The sequence below is a fragment of the Neophocaena asiaeorientalis genome, unplaced genomic scaffold, assembly GCF_003031525.2.
Source record: "Neophocaena asiaeorientalis asiaeorientalis breed wild unplaced genomic scaffold, Neophocaena_asiaeorientalis_V1.1 scaffold46, whole genome shotgun sequence".
Taxonomy (NCBI): domain Eukaryota; kingdom Metazoa; phylum Chordata; class Mammalia; order Artiodactyla; family Phocoenidae; genus Neophocaena; species Neophocaena asiaeorientalis.
The window spans coordinates 674264-695838 of record NW_020175393.1 but is presented as its reverse complement, the minus strand read 5'-3'; the positions used below and the strand labels follow the sequence as shown (position 1 = coordinate 695838).

Sequence of the window (21575 nt, the reverse complement as noted above, 5' to 3'; positions counted from 1 at the left end):
ATGCCTTGCATGTAATGAACACTCAGTGTTGGCTGCTGGAATTAACCCTATTATTGTCCTTTGTTTTGGGTCATGAGGATCTGCACTAGGACTGTGAGAATAAATATGCAGGGCAGGGGTGAGGACGCGAGCACGTCTGAAGGCTAGAGTGACACAGGGAGGCTTCTACCTGAAGTGATGTCTAGATACTGTGTGCCTTACGCTAGGCGTTGTGCTGTTTCATCACATGTGTATTTTATCTAATCAACACACCGATCTTGGGAGCTGGGTAGAAGCATCTCAGGATCACTGATGGGGATGAGGAAGCTGGGGCTTGAAGAAGTTGTGGTATGCCTCCAAGTTGTAGTTCTAGTTAGTGATGGAGCTGAAATAAGAAACCCAGAGGGGTGGCACTTTTCATTATTTGGGGAACATTGAGCATGATAAAGGTAGAGCTGATAGTTCTAGTCTATTCTGAGAGAAAGAATATAGGCAATATTTATGACTAAGTACTCTTTGCATTTGGAGAGGAAAATCGGAAAAAGTCATCCTAAGAGATTTAAACTCATGAAATTCTACCTAGTGAATGAATTCAACCACCAGTAGAACTGGTCCGCCCTATGAGGTGATTTGTCCACCTTTTATGGCCAAAAAGGAAATATCATCTAATGAGAGAAAGTAGGGCTTTCTTGGGATGCTCTGATGTGACCCTTCTAAGGTCATCGTTGTGCTGTCTTGGCAAAAGAGCGGTATGTTGCCAGAAGCGTAGAACAAGGAAAGCCAAAAATGAAGACTGTATGGGGCTTTACCTTTGAAAGAAAAGTAAAGAGATTAGACAACGTGAACGTCCCAGGTCCCTTGGAAGTAGGTGAGGCCCTCTCGTATGGATAGGACTTTGCCTCTAACTGCCAGTGGCTAAGATGTATCATGTTCTTTTCTCAGAGTGTGAATATTCTGCAAGCACTGTGATGGGGCGTTTAATTCTCGAAAAGGATGCCGAAGACAGGTGATACGCTGACATGTTGACATCAGTACCTGGCTCCATCGGCATACAGATTGATCACTGGTCCCACGTGAATTTACTTAGCGTGGCACACATTTTCATAGCCTTATCTTCTCTGAGCACACTGTCACTGACCTGGCGACTGGGTGACTCACTGGCTTAACCCACCGACATTCATCTCACCCATGGAGTACACCTGAGGCTCTGCCTGGGCTAGCCAGCAGGTTTCCCTCTGGGAAATTCTTCTTTGCAATACAGAGTAGCCCCAGTTTAGCTGGTGTCCTTTTTTTCTTCTTTTTTCTCCCTGTACTTAAAGTGAATTCCATTTGACCTGTCCTTGAGAAGACTGGGGAAGGGTAGAGCAAGGACTTATCAGGATCGTTGCTTTTCCAGCTTATGTTTTTTAAAGCACATGTTGCTTGTTGAGAATTAATAATAAGGAAACGTAAAGAAACACTGTTGAAAAACCAAGAGAACTGTGTGAATCTTTATCCTCAGAATACTTACTGAGGGCTTACTGTGTACGAGCTGTGAGGCCAAGCAAGCGCGTCGTGTGTTATCGCCTTTAATCCTCAGACCACCTCCAAGAAGGAAATTCGCATCCCCCCTGTTAACAGGTGAGAAAACCGAGTCTCAGATTTAAAAACCTTGTCTTTGGTGGCAGGGTGAGTGAGCAGTGGGTCCAGGTTTGTTAGATTCCAAATCACAATTCTGTCTCCCCAGTAGAAAAATGTTCTATCTTACTACCCAGAAATAGTCATCATTAATGTTTTTATGTATTCTCTTTATCTTTTTCCTTTTCGTAAGCTGCTTCACAAAAATTGGGGTTATGCATCACATAGATATTTCTGTCTTGCTTTCGTTCACTTCACATAGGTTTGCGAACATTTCCCAAACCTTTATTGTTAAATATTTAACTGTTTTAACAAGGCAGATTCATCCATAACTCTTGCCTTTTCGTCTTTCTGGAGTAAACACGGACTGATCTGTAACTTTAATACCAACAGGAAGCTATAGGTTTCAAAGATAGGATCGGTGTAGATAACCAACAAGATGGAGACGTTTCCAGAGGATGTGATAAGTCAAGGGCAGCCAGACAGAGTGAGGTAAGAGGTGAGTAAGCAGTGTAGAAGTCTCTACCTGACTTTCTCGTGCTGAAATCAGTCAGGCAGACACAGCCACCCCCAGGGCCACGCGGCTGCAGAGACAGGTACACGGGAAAGAACGTGGGCAGAAGCAGACCCGGCGCTAGCGCTCCGCTGCTTTTAAGGCTCTGTGAAGCAATCAGCTCTGTGTTTACCTAACATATGTTTTGTTTGTGAAGGTGCTCAGTGGAAGTGCCATTGCACGTTAAGGGTTGATGCCCTGGAGTGTTTAACTTTGCTCTTCACCCTTTGTTTGATGGCGTTGCAGGATGTGAAAGCATAGGCTTCCTCCATTCAGTGGGGTGGATGAGTGGTAGACCAAGAGGAACAAGGGGGCCTGAGCAAGGTAGACAAACATGGGAGGGCCAGGTGCCAACGACTCCACACGCATCCCCAGCAAAAGGCGGCCTGAAGCTGGAGAGTGGGGTGGGGGAGCCCCAAGTAACACCACAGAGGCCTCAACTAAGTCGGGGTGGCAGCAGGCACCCCGGAAACTGAGTGGGTCACGGGTGTTCCTCCCTCCCTCGCCTAACTCGGGCCTTCATACCTTTTTTTTAAATTTAATTTTTATCTTGTATTGGACTACGGTTGATTTACAATGTTGTATTCGTTTTAGGTGTACAGTTAAGTGATTCAGTTACACGTATACATCCATCCATTCTTTTACAGAGTCTTTACCCATATAAGTTATTACAGAACGCTGAGTAGAGTTCCTTGTGCTTTACACCAGGTCCTTGTTGCTTGTCTATTTTTATATACGGTAGTGTGCGTATGTTAATCCTAAGCTCCTAATGTATCCCTCCCCCCGCCACGTTTCTCCTTTGGTAGCCATACATTTGTTTTCTATGTCTGTGAGTCTGATTCTGTTTTGTAAGTTCATTTGTATCTTTTTTTTTTTTTAGATTCCACATGTAAGTGATATCATATGTTATTAGTCTTTCTCCATCTGACTTACTTCACTTAGTATGATAATCTCTAGGTCCATCCATGTTGCCGCCAATGGCATTCTTTCATTCTTTTTAATGGCTAATATTCCATTATGTGTATGTACCACATCTTTTTCATCCATAAGTCAGACCTTCTTATCAAGGTCCCTGCCTTGGGCTCTTGTCCTGGACCAGTCAGCCTTTCTATGTGACCCACTGGACCATGGCAAGGAGGTCTCCCTGTAGCTCGTTGGCATTTCCTAAGCAGATGCTCTGGTCTTCTGGAGACCTTCCCTGCAGCCAGCTGAAGTTATTCTTGTTTCTAAAATGCCTCTTGACTGTGCTGGCAACCGTTCTGACCTTCCTCAGGGATCCAGATGGGAAGAGAGAAACTCAGATAAGCGTTCTAAATAACGGCAGAGCATTTCCAAAGGCCCAGCAAAGCACTGGTGCAGTCTCGGCTGGAACGCACACTTCACTGAGATAAGGGACAAGGGAGCAGGAACAGTTTTAGAATGAGTTGTATTCATTTCCTGAATTTTTAAACTAGCACCAGGTATTCGAGTTCTGTGCTAGGAGCCAGTGGTAGCTGGCTAGTGGTAGATTAGTGATGGCTCTCAAGGGATTTAGGGGACAGGAATGAAAGGACCAGGTCCATCTGCGATGACAGGATGGTGTCAGAGGTGTGCCTGAAGGAGCCCAGGGTGGGGTGCGGTCTCCGCCATTCCTGGGGAAGGGAAGGGTATTAAGAAGTCTTCCTGGGAAAGATGACATTAACTCAAGCTCTGAGGAACAAGTTGCAGGTAGAGACGAAGAAATGACAAGAAGGACAAGAAGGATGTTCCTGGGCAGATGATATAGCGTGTGTGTGCGGGTCTGAAGGTCTGAAATTTGGGAAACGCAAGATATTACTGTAGCGCATGGCAAGAGACGAGGCCGGAGAGGGGTGGATGGCGGCGGGATCACGGGGGCCTGTGGGCTCGGCTAGGGAGTGTTTTCTTGAAACCCGGGGGGTGGGGGTAGGGTTGGCGCTGTGAAAGGGTGTCCAGCCGGGGAGTGACTCGCAGGTCTCCTGGCACCAGCAGGGAGCATGGGGTTGAATGGGGGCAGCCTGGAGGCAGGGGGCTAGGCATCCATGTGGGTAATGGAGAGACTGGAGGGGGGGCAGGAAAAAGGGAGATACTGGACCAGGCGTGTGGGTGACAGATGGGGAGGGGATGTGTTGGATGTGGAGGGAAGGGCGAGTGAGATGTCTGTGACTGGGATAAACCCCCACTTCCCACCGTGGGGAGACGGGAGACGCAAGACAGGACAGGACTGAGAGCAAAGATGAGGGGGAGATGCCTTTGGAAGATCCCAGTGGAGGTGTTCGGTGGGCAGCTGAGTATCAGGGTCTGAGGCTCAGGGGAGGTGAAGGTTTGGGAGGCATCCTTGTGCAGGGGATATTTGGGGCTGCGGGAATGAAGGGTAGGGGCATGCAGGATGTCACCGTTTAAGGCAGAGCAGAGGAAGATCCAAGAAGGAGCGGTGGTTGGTCTGCTCAGCAGTGCTGGCTGGTGTCGTAGACGAGCCGAGCGAGAGCGTGGCCGACTGCCACCACGTCAGACTCCCCGGAGGACTGACCTCATGGGTGGAGCTAATGCTTGCAGATCAATGGATGGAGTTGTCGCCACAGATGAGACGGTCCAGGCACGGCTGCGGGAAGGCAGGACCTTGGGGAGCACCGTTGTGAAAGGACCGATGAAAAGGAGCCTGAGACAGAGGCTGGGAAGGAGCAGGTGGAGAAACGGGAGCATCCCAAGACCTTGCCTGGGAGCCAGATGCGGGAAGCACATCCGGGAAGGCTGCCGGGAAAAAGGGGCTGGATGGGAGTAAACGTGGGCTGATTTGGCATCTGGGAGGTCATCTGTGACCGGAGAAGCAACGCCCGAGCGGTTTATGGCATTCATTGCTTGTTGTTTTGTGCCCTTCTCCGGACTCTCTTTGCGAGATCAGAGAAGTGCTTGAAAAACACCTGCAGCCCCCATTTCCGGGAGGAAACAACAGCCATCACGGTTTCCTGCTGGATCTGCCAGTTCTAAGGCATGGGAGCGACCCTGACGTGATGTGTGTCTTGGACGGCTGACCGTGATATAATTAATGGAGGAGTTTCATAAGTTGGATCATAATGTGTATGGGTTTGATGGGTGTCTGGCATGGGAATGAGCCGTCTCAGGCACACCCAGAAGGCAAAAGGTGGGGGAAACCTGTCACCAATATTCTTTTTTCTGGAGTCTGGCCGTCAGCGATGGTTGGGACGAGAGTGGACTCTGGCATTTTAAGCCTGGTTATTCCATGTTAAGTGTTGAGGACCACAGACAGTGTTTCTCCTTCTAAGATCTTTTAATGGTTGCATTTACCCATTGTATTTCCAAGTTTATTTCACCTTGGGATTTTTTTTTTTTATAATTAGGAAAGCAGTATATGGTTCATTATAAAAAGTCAATGGAGGCAAAGTTTAAGTCATCAACCTGCCCTTCCCACTCACAGACTCTCCCCGCCCTGGTGAGGTTGCTCGTGTTGGGTGTCACACTACACTGGGCTTATTTTTATGACACCTCTCTTCCCCACTGCATTTTAAGATCATTGTGGGCAAAGGCCGTGCCTCACCTTTGCCTCCTTAGCTTCTGCCACATAGCCTGACATAAGTCACCAGGGTTCACCAAGTATTAGCTGCGTAAATAGTCTGATATATGGACACGTGAATGAATAGGGTGCTCTCTTAGCCTTTGCCCTTGCTTCCGTTTTAACTTCAGAGAGAAACTGGATACAAGAGGAGAGCCCCTGTTTTTGTCACTTTTTGATTTGTAGGAGCGCTTATTCTCTGAATGGTGCTTTGTAACAAGGTGCAGGGTCTGCAGCCCCTCTATCCAGCCTTAGGTGCAGATTTCTTGAATTATGTGAATTAATCAGTTCAGAAACTGGTAGATGGCTGGCAGAGAATCAATGAAATGTGAGGTTTAGCACTTCCGTGGCATTATAAGGTGTGATCTTTATAACGGATTTTAAGTTCTTGAAAAGAAGCACATAGGAACTTCGAGAAAATTTTATTGTGCTTTCTCTGCACGTCAGGAACTGGGATGTTATCACAGATAGAGCAGAAGGAAGAATCCTGTCCAAGAAACGACAAGCTACAGTCTCTCCGCAGAGGCCTACAGACCATGTGGGCAAAACCATGCTTGTAGGTTTAAAAGGGAGGATGGAGAAAAAGATGACAAAGTCCAGCAAATCAGAATGTCCTGCTGACCATCAGACCACAGAGAAAGGGGATTTCAGATATGATGGGAGCAAGAATTCTTTCTACCTGGAAAGTTAGACTTTGGATTTTGGTCTTCCTTCCTTCACTTGGAGCAGTGTTTCTCCAGGTGGGCTCTGGGACCGCCTACGTCAGAATCTTTGTTAAAATTGCATATTTCCCACCTTCCCCAAGGACTACACGTTCAGAATTCCCAGAGCAGGATCCCCGGAGTCTGCATTTTAATCTCCAGGGAAACTCATGTAAATTAAATTGGAGCCAGGAGCCACTCATTTAAGAACCTAACCGTAACCATAATTTGAAAAGATACATGCACCCCAGTGTTCATAGCAGCACTATTTACAATAGCCAAGACATGGAAGTGACTTAAATGTCCATTGACAGATGAATGGATAAAGAAGATGTGATGGATATATCTATCTATCCCACAGATACACAGATGTATATATATATACCTGCACACACACATACACATATATACAATGGAATACTACTCAGCCATAAAAAGAACGAAATAATGCCATTTGCAGCAACATGGATGGACCTAGAGATTGTCATACTTAGTGAAGTAAGTTAGACAGAGAAAGACAAATATATGATATCACTTATATGTGGAATCTGAAAAACAAAAGATACAAATGACCTTATATAGAAAACAGAAATAGATCCACGGACAGAGAAAACAAACTTATGGTTACCAAAGGGAAATGGGGGGGAGGGATAAATTAGGGGTTTGGGATTAACAGGTACACACTACCATATATAAAATAGATAACAAACAAGGACCTACTGTATAGTACAGGGAACTCTACTTAATATTCTGTAATAACCTGTAAGAGAAAAGAATCTGAAAAAGAATCTGTCTGTATATATCTATATGTCTGAATCACTTTGCTGTACACCTGAAATTGTTACTAATATCATACCTTTTCATCTGTGAGTTGACAGCTTATATATTTAAGCCCTTAAGCTCTTTTTCTACAGTATTTTTTGGAATAGCATAAACATGTTTTTGAGCCCTTTTTAGAATACTTTTGCACTCCGTTTTCTAGTTTAACCTCTTTTCTTTTTAGGGTTAGTGTTGAAAAAGTGTACTTGTATTACAGGTAGAGGGAGTTCTTAAAAATTGATTTTATCTAAAAATGGGAAAGAGGCCGTTAATTAGATTCAAACAGACCCCCTTTGCATCTTTACCCCACCTCTTCCCCCTACTCTTGTCCCCATCTTCTTCCAAACAACAAGACAGCTTTACTTTACCTCCCATCACTGTTCTGGCTCCCTTTGAAGCAGTCTGATCAAGCAGGCGCTCAGCGCATGTAGCCTTACGTGTTGTACACTGGGCTTCCGTCTAAGAGCAGAAATAGCTTTACTCTGGAGGTGGATGGTGGACAGGAGCTGTGAGTAATTGTCGGGTAAGTTGGGTACCACACCAACACAGCCAGGGCCTCATCATCAGTGGGCCCTGACCTGGCTGCATCTTAGATTCACCTGAGGTAGGGTTTTTTTAAATTTTTATTGCCATATAGTTGATTTACAATGTTGTGTTAGTTTCTGGTGTACAGCAAAGTGGTTCAGTTATATAAATATATATTCAGTTATAAAAATATATATGTAAATAAATATATTAAAAATATATTCTTTTTCAGAATCTTTTCCGTTATAGGTTATTACAAGGTATTGAATATAGTTCCCTGTGCTATACAGTAGGACCTTGTTGTTTATTTATTTTATATATAGTAGTGTGTATCTATTAATCCCAAGCTCCTAGTTTATCCCTCTCCACCCTTTCCCCTTTGCTAACCGTAACTTTGCTTTCTATGTCTGTGAGTCTGCTTCTGTTTTGTAAATAAGTTCATCTGTATCATTATTTTTAGATTCTACATAGAAGTGATATCATATGATATTTGTCTTTCTTCCTGGATCCCACGCAGGCTGACTTACTGGAATCTCGGGCGATGATGGCACCAGGTGATTCTGATGTGCATTCAGGGCTGAGAACCAATTAGGTTAAATGCCTCAGTGTTTCTCTGGGGCTTGAAGACCCTTTTACTCTGCATCTCCAGGAGAGCTGGATTAAAATGCAGATTCCTTCTCCAGACCCTAGACCCTGTGAATCCGTTGGCTCGGAGTGGGCCCAGCCCTTTCATCTAGTAAGCGCTCCGAGTGATTCTTCTGTTCTGTGAAATTTGGTAATCCTCAGCCTCTGGGATCCTCGGTGTTTTTTTTGGCCCCGGGTTAGGGATGTGCCCTGGGAGGGGCTGGTGGGAACTCTTGACCCTCAGCGTTCTGGCGAGTTCCTCTGGGCCAGGAGGCTTCTCCCTGCACTTGTGGAGAACACATTGTCGCCCCCAGCCCTGCGCCCTGTCCTCTGTGTTCCACAGAGCGTGGCTTTAGGAGTCTGAATGACTCACCCCAGCCTGTGGTCTGTCAGTTGGCAAACACCGTGTGTGGTGTGGTGGTGTGAGAGGATGTTTATCTCAGCTGACGGTCACAGATGCTGATTGGAAAGGTGAAGTACACTTGTAAAGGTGTCACGAGCAGCACGGGGCCAGACCCACAGAATCCACGTGCAGGGGGACCCTGACCCCAGGTGCTCATCTGCAGTTGAGGTGGGGGGAAAGGGTGTGTGGTCTCAGAAGATGGAGGAGCTTGGGGGAGAGCAGAAGCCTTCATTTCTGGATCATAGCATCCTGGATCCATTGGAAGACCTCATTTCCTTAGAGAATTTTGGTGCATAGATACCAGGAGTTGTGATTTTGTCCGTATTAAATGGGAGTAATTAAAATGAGCGGTAATTTTGAGTGACTGTTAAAATAGCTGATGAATACAAATATTGTTTTTTGGTTTCGATATTTAGTTGCTGTTATCTTGAGGTTTAAGCAGACATTATTTCAAAATCCTATATATTTTATTTTGGGAGGAGGGCAAATAGAAAGAATGCCAAACTGTCCACATTCCCCCCAACCCCCCTTCTCATTCGGTATGAAACCTAACATTTACTTTTCTGTAATTCTTTCTTTCCGGTGAATTTTTTTTTTTTTTTTTTCCACAACAGGAGATCTTGTATCTCGGGACATATTTGTGTTTATTGAGCCAACTCTGCTGGGGAGGAAAAGCTGAGGAGTAAAGGTTATTTTTGTAATTGTGGCTGGAATTAGGTAAAAACCCTCTGGGCTGGGAAAATTTGTTCCCAGCACAAGTTACCAAGACTCAAAATAAAACTTTGACAAAGGGCCCGTGTCCTACCTTCCCCATGCACTGCGCAGAGGCCATGCCAGCCTTTCTGCCCTGCACTGTCTGTTCCCATTTTTCCTTCCAGATGCTGGAAAGGGTGCCGGGGCAGGAATCACGTCTTTTGTCTACAAAGGCCGGCTGCCTCCTGGGCGAGTCCCTGGGTGTTGGAATAACGTGATAACTGAGATGGTGCCTTTGAAAACAAAAAAATGTCCACTTCACATTATTATTTTTTTCCCTGCACGCCCTGAGGAACAGCTGGGGCAGCAAATACAGACTGGGATCACGCGTTCATACTGAGCCTTTCTTGACAATCCCAGGTATTTTTAAGCAGGATGGTATCAGGCAGCCAGCAGTCAGCCAGCCCAATTTGGCACACAGGGCCCTGTTTTACCTGAGCGGTAAATAGTCCTCAATGAAGCAGCATGATGGTACAGAGCGAGCCTGAAGTCATAGCATTCAGTATTTCACCACGGCCCGGCAGCATCTCTTTTCACGCGCTCATTCTGTTCACGGCTGGTTGTTTAGTCCTTGTTGTGTTTGAATCCTGTCTTTGGCCAGGCCTGCATTCATGGTGTTTATGCGTGACGGGATCCCCCTCTCCATGCCAGAGTGAGCCTCCCGTCTTCCCTGCCCACTGCATGCAGCATCGCCTCGTGGATGCGGGGTTCACTGTTTGCCGAGGATGTTTCATGTTGGGGGTTTTGTCACTTGCCTCTGCTGTGGGAAGGGGCATCTCCCAGCCCTTGGGCTTCTCCCTCGTCTGCACCCGCGCCTCCAGGTGCCCCTTCTGCCTTTCCCTGTGGATGTGGACAGGGACGGGGTTCTGAAGCCTCCACCCTCAGCCTCCCCTCGACCCTGCGTCCCCTCCATGCTGCCTTCTGAGCAAAGATAGGCATGAGCGTCCACGCTCCTTCATCCTACTTCTGTCTGCCTCCCCGCCCACCCCGCAGATGTCCCAAACAGAAACATCAGCCCCAAGCACGCTACAGTGAACTTTCCCCTTGACCTTGGTTTTCTCCTCAAGCCATAAACCCCTCCCTCCTCTTTCCCCTGAATTGCCAAGCTTTTTGACGGCACACTCCAAAGTCTCTAGGCTCGCAGACTTTCAGATTTAATGGAACAGCAGGGTTTATTTTAGAGGGATTGTGACACAGGATTGCTAAGTCTTTATTTTGATAAGAAGAACTCATTGTCATTGAGTAAAAAGCCAGGAGATTTCGAGGCCCCACTCAGGCTATAATCTCTGATTAAACAGAGCCCAGAGGACAGTGACCCTTGTAAATACACGCATCTGGCTTCATGGTCGGAAGGTCGTGCCACTGTCTCCCCGTTTCCCCATGTTGCTGGGACTGGAGTCGGGCAGCTGCTGTATGCCCTCCGTTCCTCTCTGTCCACAGGAACCGGCAGGCAACCTGGCTTCTCCACCTTTGCGGTTTGATTTCCCTCAAACCACTCTCTCTGTTGGCGCCTCTGGACGGTGGCAGCAGATCCCTGCGGCCCAGCCCGTGTCCCCTACCTGCTGGCCGCACCATAGACCCACCCCCTCGGGGACCCCTTTGCTCCCTCGACCTCTTGGCTCTGCCCCCAGCTGCCTGTTGGGGGCTCTCACAACAGAGTTCACCCACCCCGTCTCTGGGTGAGATGACTGCCCAGGCCTCTCTCGGAACCGCGGGCCTGTATTCCCACCTCGTCTGTCTCCCCAGGTGCATTTCCTCCAGCATCTCTTTCTCCAGCACGTTTGGAACCGATGGAATCTGACTGTCCTCTTCCTCGCCGTGAAGCAGATGGACCCGAATTTCAAAGCTCTGCTCCTCCACACGTGAGCACAGTGACCTTGGGCTGTTTAGTTAGTTTCCAGGCCTGCTTCTGCATCTGCTTGCGGGACCACCACCATCCTTCCCACTCTTTGTTTTTGGGATTAGATGATGCGTGAAGACCCTCAGAAAGGGATCTCTTCTTATCTGGGGCCACACGGTCAAGTGGTGTAACAGGGTTCGGAGGAGTTCCTCTTTCAGACCTGTACCTGTCACTTCCTGACCTCGAGTCTGTCCCCTGCTGTCCTCTCAGTGCCTGAGACCCGCTACTTGTGTCCAAGGCGGCGGTGACAACACCTGTCAGGTGACTGATTGCAAAGGGGGCTTCTCAGAGCTCCAGGCAGTGGGGAGCAATTTCAAATCTTCCTCTAAAGTAGAAGTACCGTGCTAAAAAGTATAGGTGTATATGTGGTTGAAGGGAGGTGTGTGTGCGCATGTCTCCATGGCGACCAGCACTGGCTGGTGGGCCCTGGTGCACATTTATTCCCAGGATAAGTCTCGAGGTGGCTTGTGGAAGGTCACCGCAGAGGCGAGGGGAGGTTAGAGTCTGGTACCCGGGTGCCTCTGGGACGGCCAGGTGGCTGTTGGGTCACCTCTGCCCCTGGATCTCTGAGGGCAGTTCAGGGGTGGCTGTCGTTGCCATGGCGCCGTTTGCTTGTGCTGTCTTATTTTCTGTTTGTTTCTGATGTGGTTTAGTATCGGTGATGCGTCGAGGTACTGCCCTCAATGCCTGACGGTTCGTGCAGCTGCACATTTCTCTGAGATGGGATACTGATAACAAAATGCTCAGGTAAAGACTCAGTTCCCTCTGTGCTGACAGAGGTCTTGAGGACAGTTTCCCCTCTGGTCTGAGTGTGTCGGGGTGAGAGGAGGGGGGGACCATGTGCCCCAGACCCCACACGTTGATAGAAAAAGTGACAAAGCCAGCCTGTGCCCCTCGGGGGAGAACACCTCCCCCCACCTAGTCCTTTACATTTGTGTACTTTACCGCGTTACCCTGTACATCATCTCATCGTACCTCTCAGCAGCCTGGGATGGTGGACGAGGCAGAGAAGGCCAGCAGCCCTTTGCGAGGAGCAGGGGCGCCCGGCAGTGAAGGCACCCCTGTGCGCAGGGCCTGGAGTCTGTCTCTGGATCCCAGGCCCAGCGCAGTTGGTAGGTAATTCAGTAGTGTTGCACGCCTGCTGCGGGCCTGCAGACTTCCGTTCTGCTTCGCATTTCATGATCTCTTGGTGGAGAGAGCCTCGCACTGTAACTGCGGACCTCAGACAGGTCTTGATCCCAGGAGAAGAGATGCTGTTTATATAGAACCAGAAGGAATGCCAGTGAGTAACTCAGTTATTCAGAAAGAACTTATTCTGCTGCGCACAGGGGCTGCGATCATAGACTGGACAGGCCGTTCGTGCACCGTTCTCTGTGACAGGAGATGCCCTGGAAGGTTCTAAACTCCTTAGAAGGAGTTAGAAGGAAGGTCACACAGTCCAGCCTGTGTCTATCCCAAGGGGGGCCCTGAGATGGTGATAGCTTTTCAGGAAAGGGCGTGGTCCACCTTGAGGCTTCTGGGCATCGGATTCCTTATAGAGGATTGCAGGCTAAGGCTCTGTATTACTTCTGTGGGTTAGGGGGCTGGGGAAGGTGGAACCCCAGCCTGATATGTTAAAAATGGATGCTGAGAAAATAGCAGGAGTGCCAGGAAGGGCAAGCAGTCCTTCTAAATCACTTCCTAAATGACAGTATCTGCGGTGAAAAGTGTATTCTGTCTCCGAAGCCCTTGGGCTCATGGTGCCAGGATGGTTGTCTGCTTGGTGGTGGTGAAGATTTTTGGCACTGCAGAGTTTAGAACTGATTATCAGTCGCCTGTATACAGGTGGTAGTAATGGTTATATTGGTAAACAACAGATTCAGTATTCTCATTTTCAGACATTTCGTAAATATCAAATTTTATGCTTTGATTCTTGGACGTATAGAAGACAAAGCCAGTTTAAATACATGAAAAATATGAGTAAAGATTTTTTTTTTGTTTCACCTTATATAGAAGCTTGAACTAAGCTGAATGTCGGCAGCTATAAGTTTGGGGGCGCCTTCTTTAATGAGAGGAAAAACCTCATGACTTATTTCTAATATTTGTATGTAAATAGATGTTCATTCAGGGTTTTATTCCTTCTCAGATAGAAGCAAAAGCCCTCTCAGGCCTCTCATCTCTATTAATAACGCCACTCTTCTTCAAATTATTTGGCCTTCATTTGCAGCAACATGGATGGACCTAGAGATTATCATACTAGAGTGCAGTAAGTCAGACAGAGAAAGACAAATACCATATGATATCACTTATACGTGGAATCTAAAATACGACACAAATGAACCTATCCATGAAACAGAAACAGAATCACGGACATAGAGAACAGACTGGTGGTTGCCAAGCGGGATGGGGTTGGGGGAGGGATGGAGAGGGAGGCTGGGGTTAGCAGATGTAAGCTATTATACATAGGATGGATAAACAACCAGATCCTACTGTATAGCACAGAGAGCTATATTCAATATCCTGTGATAAACCATAATGGAAAAGAATATAAAAAAAGAACATATATATGTATAGCTGAATCACTTTGCTGTACAGCAGTAATTAATACAACATTGTAAGTCAGTTATATTTCAATAAAAAAATTATTTGGCTTTGAATGGAAAATAGTGGTCCTCTCTACTGATCCCCCACCCAGTATAAAAAAGAGGTCCAGTAGAGTGTACCATGTGCTTTTATTTGTGTGACTCTCCTTTATTCTTGTGCAACCCTAAGCTGGAGCTGTGATTATCCCTCTTTTAGAGAAGAGGAAACTCCTTGTCTGGCAAATTAATTGTAAACAGCTCAGCCTGGCATTGGTAGTCTTCTGTCAAGAGATTTCTCCGGCCTCCTCTCCAGACACCCGCAAACTGATATCCTGAAGTTCAGGCAAACTGTGCCCAGGGCCTACCCTCTCCCCACTTTGCATCCAGTGTCACATTCCTGCCTATGCTGCTCCTCTACTCTTATTTATTTGGTTCAAAGCATAAGTGTCCTTCTTTGTTCCATTTTCTCCCTTCTCTGAACTTCTGCGGCACTTAAGGTATGATATACTGGCATTATTTGAAAATATCTGTTGATGACCCATTTTACAGATAAGGAAATTAGGCACAGGTAGGTTAAATAGTTTATCCGAGGGTGCAGACCTCATAAATGCGGAAGAGGTTGGTGGTCAGCCTTGGCCTCACTGAGAAGTGGTTTTTGTCTATAGTTTTTCATATGTTTAGTCTTAAACCTCACATTTGTCCAGAGCAAAACACTTGGAAGACAGTTAAAGGGGATTGCAGCTGGGAATAACCTGCAAGCTTTATACTATCTCTTGTAAGAGATCTGGGACCAAGCAGTTTTCTTACTAGTAAAACAGAGATAATACCCACCCTACAGGGGATATTTCATGACTCAGATTAGAGAGCAACTGTCTTTGCAGAGGTTTAACAATGTGAGTTTCTCATTTATTCATTCAGTACCCGTGGGCTGTTTAAGCTTAGTACAGTCACCCCTCGGCCTCCGTGGAGGACAAAATACCAAAATCCGAGGATGCTCAAATCCCTTATGTAAAATGGCATAGTATTTGCATATAACTTTGCATATCTTCCCATATCCTTTAAACCACCTCTGGATTACTTATAATACCTATTACAATGCAAACAGTTGTAAATACAATTTAAATACTATGTAAATAGTTGCCCAATGAGGCAAATTGAAGTTTTGCTTTTTTTGGACCTTTCTGGAATATTTTTTTAATATTTTGATCCACAGTTGGTTGAATTCCCAGATGTGGAACCTGTAGGCCGACTGTACTATGTCAGCTTTGGGGAAACAGCAACAGACAAGGCCCACATGGTCTTTCTTCCCAGTGAGCCTAGAGTTCAATAAGGGAGATTAACCATCACCAAACAATTATTTAATTAAAACTGTAACAGATTTCAGGAACCTGAGAGCACGGGGATCCAACCGAATCTTGGGGCCCAAAGGAGGTGTCCCTGAGAGTGTGATATTTTAGCTAAGTATTTAAGAAGGAACAGACGTTCCCTTCCTTAGTTTTCTGCTCTGATATTTTTAGTAATTTAAAGCAAACCAGTACGCAGGACTCTTCTAGCCACACTGTTGCCTTCCTTGTCTAAAGCTCTTATCTTTACAGGCAAATACCTTCTTTTCAGTTAAATTAGCAACATGCGTGTGGTAGAAAGAAATGGTCTTTGGAGTTGAGACCTATGTTCTGTTTGCCGATCTTGTGTACAAGCAGGTTTGCCTAGGGATGGAATGTCTTCCTACAAGGCAGCTCTGTCTGGACTGGGTCCAGCTGTGTTCTCTGGAAGTTGCTGTTGTTACCCTCAGATACCCTGACTCCAGACCAGCCCCGACCAGAGTTCATGTGTTCCTTGGTAGGCCCATCTTCCTGAGCTTCAGGGATGTTTCTGATGGTCTGAGAAATATTAAAGACTTCTACCAAATTGATGTGCTTTTCCGCTTTCTCTGTTTCTTGATCTTTTCCTCAGATCAAGCAGAAAGCTGCTGTACGGTGTGTGTGTGTGGGTGTCAGCTTGATCTTCCCTAGCACTTGATGTACAATATTGTATTAAGTTATAGGTGTACAGTATAGTTATTCAGAGTTTTTAAAGCTTATGCTCCACTTAGAGTTATTATAAAATATTGGCTATATTCCCTGGGTTGTACAGTATATCCTTGTAGCTTATTTTATACCTAATAGTTTGTACCTCCTGCTCCCCTCCCTCTATACTGCCCCCCACCCAACTGGTGACCACTAGCTTGTTCTCTATAGCTGTGAGTCCACCTCTTTTTTGTTATATTCACTAGTTCATTCTTAATGTGGATAAGCCATATATATATATACACACACACATATATAGTGTGTATGTATGTGTACATATGCACGCAACATGTATGTATACACACAAACGCACACATGTATGTGTACATATGTATGTATGTTTGTGTATATATGTATATATGTGTGTGTGTATGTGTATATATATGTATATACTGCTATCATATTTATGAAACTAGGATCATTAATAGTATGTATTCTTTTCTACCTTATACGACCATGAAAGGCAGAGAATTGTGTGAGGCAAATGTTACCACAAATTTAAATATTTGCAGCTTTTAAATTTGTACTTGGAGCTCTTATGTAGCTTCTGATTACTTTGTGGTATTGGAGCAGGGCATCCATTTTTCCCTTTATTTCTCCCGTCTCCTTTTCACCCCCAATTTAGAAATATTTGGTATGTTTTGGCTCTGCTTGCCTTTGTCGAGCTGGTGGAAGAAATGGCATGGGATCAAGAGAGCCTTTTCTATTTTAGCCCTTCTTAACATTAGTACATCCAAAATAAATGTATTCTTGAAATTAAATGCTATGAACTAACCTTTTCCAGCCCTTAAAGCTGTAACCTCAGGGTTTAAACCAAGAGAAAGAGGAATTTAAAATAGCATTTTTGGTCATTTCAAGAATCGCAATGTTTAGTGGCAGGTAAACGTGGGGAAAAACATTCAGCCTCATTAGTAATCAAAGGAATATGAAAGAAAATGTTGCCAGACTATTTTACCAATAACATGGGCAGTTTTTCAAATGTAAGAGAAAGAAAGGAAGAAGGGAAAGATGTTGAATCGGGTGGTGGAAGTATAAAGGCGTACCTTGCCCCCTCGAAGGCAGTTTAGCAGTATCTGTCAAGTGCTGCAGAGGTGTTAGTGCCTCTGACACAGTGATTACACTCTGGGAGCTTAGCCTAAGGAAATAACCAGAAATGGACATAAATATAATTATAATGTTAGGAACTTGGAAGCAACCTAAATGTCCAACGACTGGGGATTGGTTACATGAAATATGAAAATGTGTGCAGTGGGCTTTTGTGCCACTAAGAATGGGAAACTATTTGGAAAAATAATGACGGGGGAGAAGTTTGTAAAATAACATAAAGTGAAGCATGAACCTAGTATTTTGAAATATGATCTATTTATACACACACTCTGTATGTGTATCTGACAATTAAAAACATACATCAGAATAAAATATTGTCTCTGGGTGATGGGAATGTCGGTGGTTTTTTATTCTTCACTGGAGTTTTCTGTATTTTCCAAATATGCCTATAATCAGAAGAAATTCCATAATTTTAAAATGCATACTTTAGAATACTTTGTACTGATATAACCATATGAAAACATAGGGGAAATAAAGCCTACAGGGAATTACCAACCGAATGCCCTCAGTGAGTTTTGATGAGGTGATGGGACTTGGTGGGGTGGTTGTTTTTTATGTTTTTCTTGAACGTGCTTCTGTTTAGAATATATCTTGTATTAGGAAAGCAAATGTAAAATAAACGTAGAAAAGTACTTTAGGAATCCATGCCATGTTTGAGCAGAGTTAGTACTTTGTAGATATTCCCTTGCGACTGTGGTCCATCTTGAGGATGATGAAAACTGTTAACAGTGGTGGTCAGTGATAGACATTTTCTTTCCTTCTGCAGATATTCCTGAAATTCCAGAGAGCATCTCATTCTGTAAAGCACTACAGATCGCTGACTTCAGCGGAAACCCACTGACTAGGTAATCTTTCTGCTTGCTTTTCTGTCCATAGTACTAAGGGTACCCTTTTTGAACACGGGGACGTCAGGAGCCCCTCCTGTGGCTCCTGGCTCAGTTGTGAGCCCACTGACCCGTGGATTCCAGGCGCCTGTGTTGCCAGGGTAACTGAGTTGATGCCCAAACAGCAGTGCAGGGACCAGCCCTCCAGAGTCCATTCTAGATGTCTCTCTGGGCCAGGTGGGCCCATTTATAAAATTTCTCAAGACTCTTTAAGCAGCCTCGAAGAAAGGAAAGTACTCTTCCTTTCCTTTTCATTCCCTTTTTTTGGTTTTTTTTTAAAGTGTCTAGAAAAATCGAGATTGAGTTAAAATTTGGGATTCATCTCCTCTGTCTCAAAATTGCTTGGATCTTCTTGGGTATGGAGTGCTGGGGAATGCCCTATTTCATTTTGTTTTTCCCGTATCTGCTTATTTTTAAGAAGTATAAATATGTCTTAAAAACAATTCTGGTTTTTCTCTTTTGAATTTTAGTTATTATGTTACTAGTAATGTTTATTTTTATGAAAAATAGTACTCTAGTAGGCTCTAGCCTGATAGCTTTCTAACTCACCACCGTTGTCACGTCTCGTCCTCTTTCTTAACCATCATCCATACGGTTGTCCCTCTTTCTCAAACCTTTCTGTAGCTCCCCGTCCCTGTAAGATCAAGTGGGAGCTCCTGGTGTGCTGTGCAGCCTCCCCCCCTCCCTCTGTCTGACCTTGGCCGGCCTTTCCACCTGCATGGCCCTCAATTGCCTTGTCTGATGTTGTGGCCTCTGTAATAAAGGGCTCCAGGTCTCTGATTTCACTCCCCCTCGTTTTGACTGTGCCAACTCTTTCGCTCTCCTTTAAGATGCAGCCTGAGCATCACATTTCTTCAGGAGGCCTTTCCTGACGACTCACCAAGGCCCCTCCTCTGGGCCCTGTAACCCCTCTCTGCATACTTTTCTCACAACACTCGAAACCTACATGTAAATGATCACTTTGACCAAGGCCCCCCAACAAGATGTATTCCTCTGTCATTTACGGTTCTATCTGCAGCCCTACTGTACTTTCTGGAATGGAGTGAGCCCTCAGTGTTTGTTGAACTGAACTGAGCTATTTGTGCTCAAGGCAGCTCGTAGGGTTGGGCAGCTGGGAAATATTATGCTTCTCTGGAGTTTTTTTGTTAACTCTTCAGTTGCTTAATCCCCTTGTCTACTTCTTTAGTGTTTTTCCCCTAATGTCTGCTGATATGTGACTTTATCATCATTTCAAAACTCTCTTGACCAGAACACACTGCATCGTATGAGGCCTTACTCAGTTTTCACCCTGGACTTGTTTTTGGCAGGTTTCTTAAAGGAAAGCCGTTTTAATTTGGCAGGTGTGCTCTTTTAAGAATTAAGACGATGTCTGTGAGTTGAAGGGACCTTAAAAATTATTCAGCATGGCCTAGTGATTTTATGGCTGAAGAAACTGAGGCTCCAAGAGGTGAAATGACCTTTCAAGATCATGCAGCCTCTGAGCAGCAGCTCAGACTAGCTTTCCTCTCTCCCGACCTTAAGTCTGGCCTTCCTCATCGGGTCACATCACTAGTTTGGCTCTTAATGTTAAGAGCCAGTGAAAAAAGCAAATCAGCCATTTAAAGATACAATTTCCTTATATTTACGATCATTTTAGCTAGTTTTAAAATTATGTATAGTTTCTGATAAAAACTCAGAACCGTTAAGTTGCATCTTTTGAAATATAAATTTAAAAAATCTTAGCTCTATTACACTATGGAAGAGGTTGCAACTTCGTACAAACCATTCCTGAGAATGTATTTCATCAATTATGAAAATCCTAGTTAATACTCTCATCTTTCGGGGCCTGCATTTGGTTTTGAAGTTTGGAATTACCTGTATTAGATGTCAAACAGCATAGGAATTGTTTTTTAAAAAAGGAACCTAGAGGGGCTTCCCTGGTGGTGCAGTGGTTGGGAGTCCACCTGCCGATGCAGGGGACACGGGTTCGTGCCCCGGTCCGAGAAGATCCCACATGCCACGGGGCGGCTGGGCCGTGAGCCATGGCCGCTGAGCCTGCGCGTCCGGAGCCTGTGCTCCGCAATGGGAGAGGCCACAACAGTGAGAGGCCCGCGTACCGCAAAAAAAAAAAAAGGAACCTAGAAAGAGGAAAGAAATGAAAGATTCTAATCTAGAGACTATCACTAAGGCAAGAAGTCCTCACCACCCCCTGCAAAAAAATGAGTTATGTGTTCTTTTCTCCATCTTAGCAGATTTATGTATAAGCATTTTAGATGCAATGAGATTTTTTTTGCAGTTTGTGATTTTTCCTCTCCAAATACTAGTAACCATAGAAATACTGAAAGTAAACTTTCTTTGCAGGTATTTAAATAATACTTTTATTTTGAATCCTTGCTCTTCAGTAGTCTAAGGGAAGTATACAGAATTTCTCTTTGTGTAGAACGTTGTGAAACATATAATCATCTCACATGATTGGCATATTAAATCAAATCAAAAGAAAAATATTAAGAAAGTAGCAATTGGCTGTCAGCTGATCAATTGTAAGTAATCCATAGCTTTGCTCTGGGTATTATAAGCTACAGGAAGAAAAAAAAAATCAAGCAACTGTCTTGTGTTTTATTATAATATTGTGGACTAAAATTTCTATTTTCTGTTAATCAATAAAGTATTTTCACTCTTAGGCACTTTCAGCTTCAGGAACTATGTATCATTTTCTTTCATAGGCATACACTCGGTAGGCTCACAACATTGTTTCTCCTTTATTCTTACAGCTTGAATATCTTTCCTCTCTAATTATTTCTGGATCACCCTGTCAGCAAGTATTTATCATACCCCTGTGCTGCTAGGTAGACCAAGTCCTTATTTTTTTCCTTATAAATAGAAAGACAAGACAAATGTGCCATACATAAAGTAATTTAGGAGGTTATTTCAGTCAGCATACAGAAGAAGTCTTTATATTTATGTTACCATGCACCATATATGCACTTCTCTTTTTCAACTATAACAACATTTTTTTTTGTTTCAGATTGCCAGAAAGCTTTCCCGAATTGCAGAATTTGACATGTCTTTCTGTAAATGACATCTCACTGCAGTCTCTGCCTGAAAATATTGGCAAGTAAGTTTTTATGTGAAGTTTGCGTATACAGGGTGAAAGGGCGTTTATATCATCAACTCCACTTCCTTCGCTTTTACAGGTCTTGTTTTTCTCCTCAGAAAGCCGTTTAGCCAGTCTTCAATATCTCCCTCAAGAAAGCCTCTGCGTTTTTGCATCCAGTTGCCCCTAAATTTTAATGGTTAAAAAGGATGCTGCTACTTGTTACTAGTGAAAAACCTAATTTGTTTTGAAGTTTTCTCTAAACCGATGGATTCCAGAGTAGTTAATTGAAGCGAAGTAGCATGTGTTATATAGGTGGTTATTAAATACTGTCAGAAACGACTACTCCTAGTGATTTCATTGAAAACATAGGGCATGTGCCCTAAACAGCAGCTCTGACAGCGTTTGTGTGCCGTGGACCTGGGAACAGGGAGTTAGGCTG

The 21575-nt window shown here is 44.7% G+C and overlaps 1 protein-coding gene across 1 annotated transcript in view; it reads left to right on the top strand.

Annotated features, from left to right (window-relative positions):
- The window catches only part of LRRC1 (leucine rich repeat containing 1), a 78804-nt gene that overhangs the window by 9295 nt on the left and 47934 nt on the right, over positions 1 to 21575 (top strand). The window contains exons 2-3 of the mRNA XM_024766263.1: positions 17943 to 18021; positions 21065 to 21154. Of these exons, the coding sequence (XP_024622031.1) occupies positions 17943 to 18021; positions 21065 to 21154 (169 nt within the window). The remainder of the gene's footprint in view (positions 1 to 17942; positions 18022 to 21064; positions 21155 to 21575) is intronic.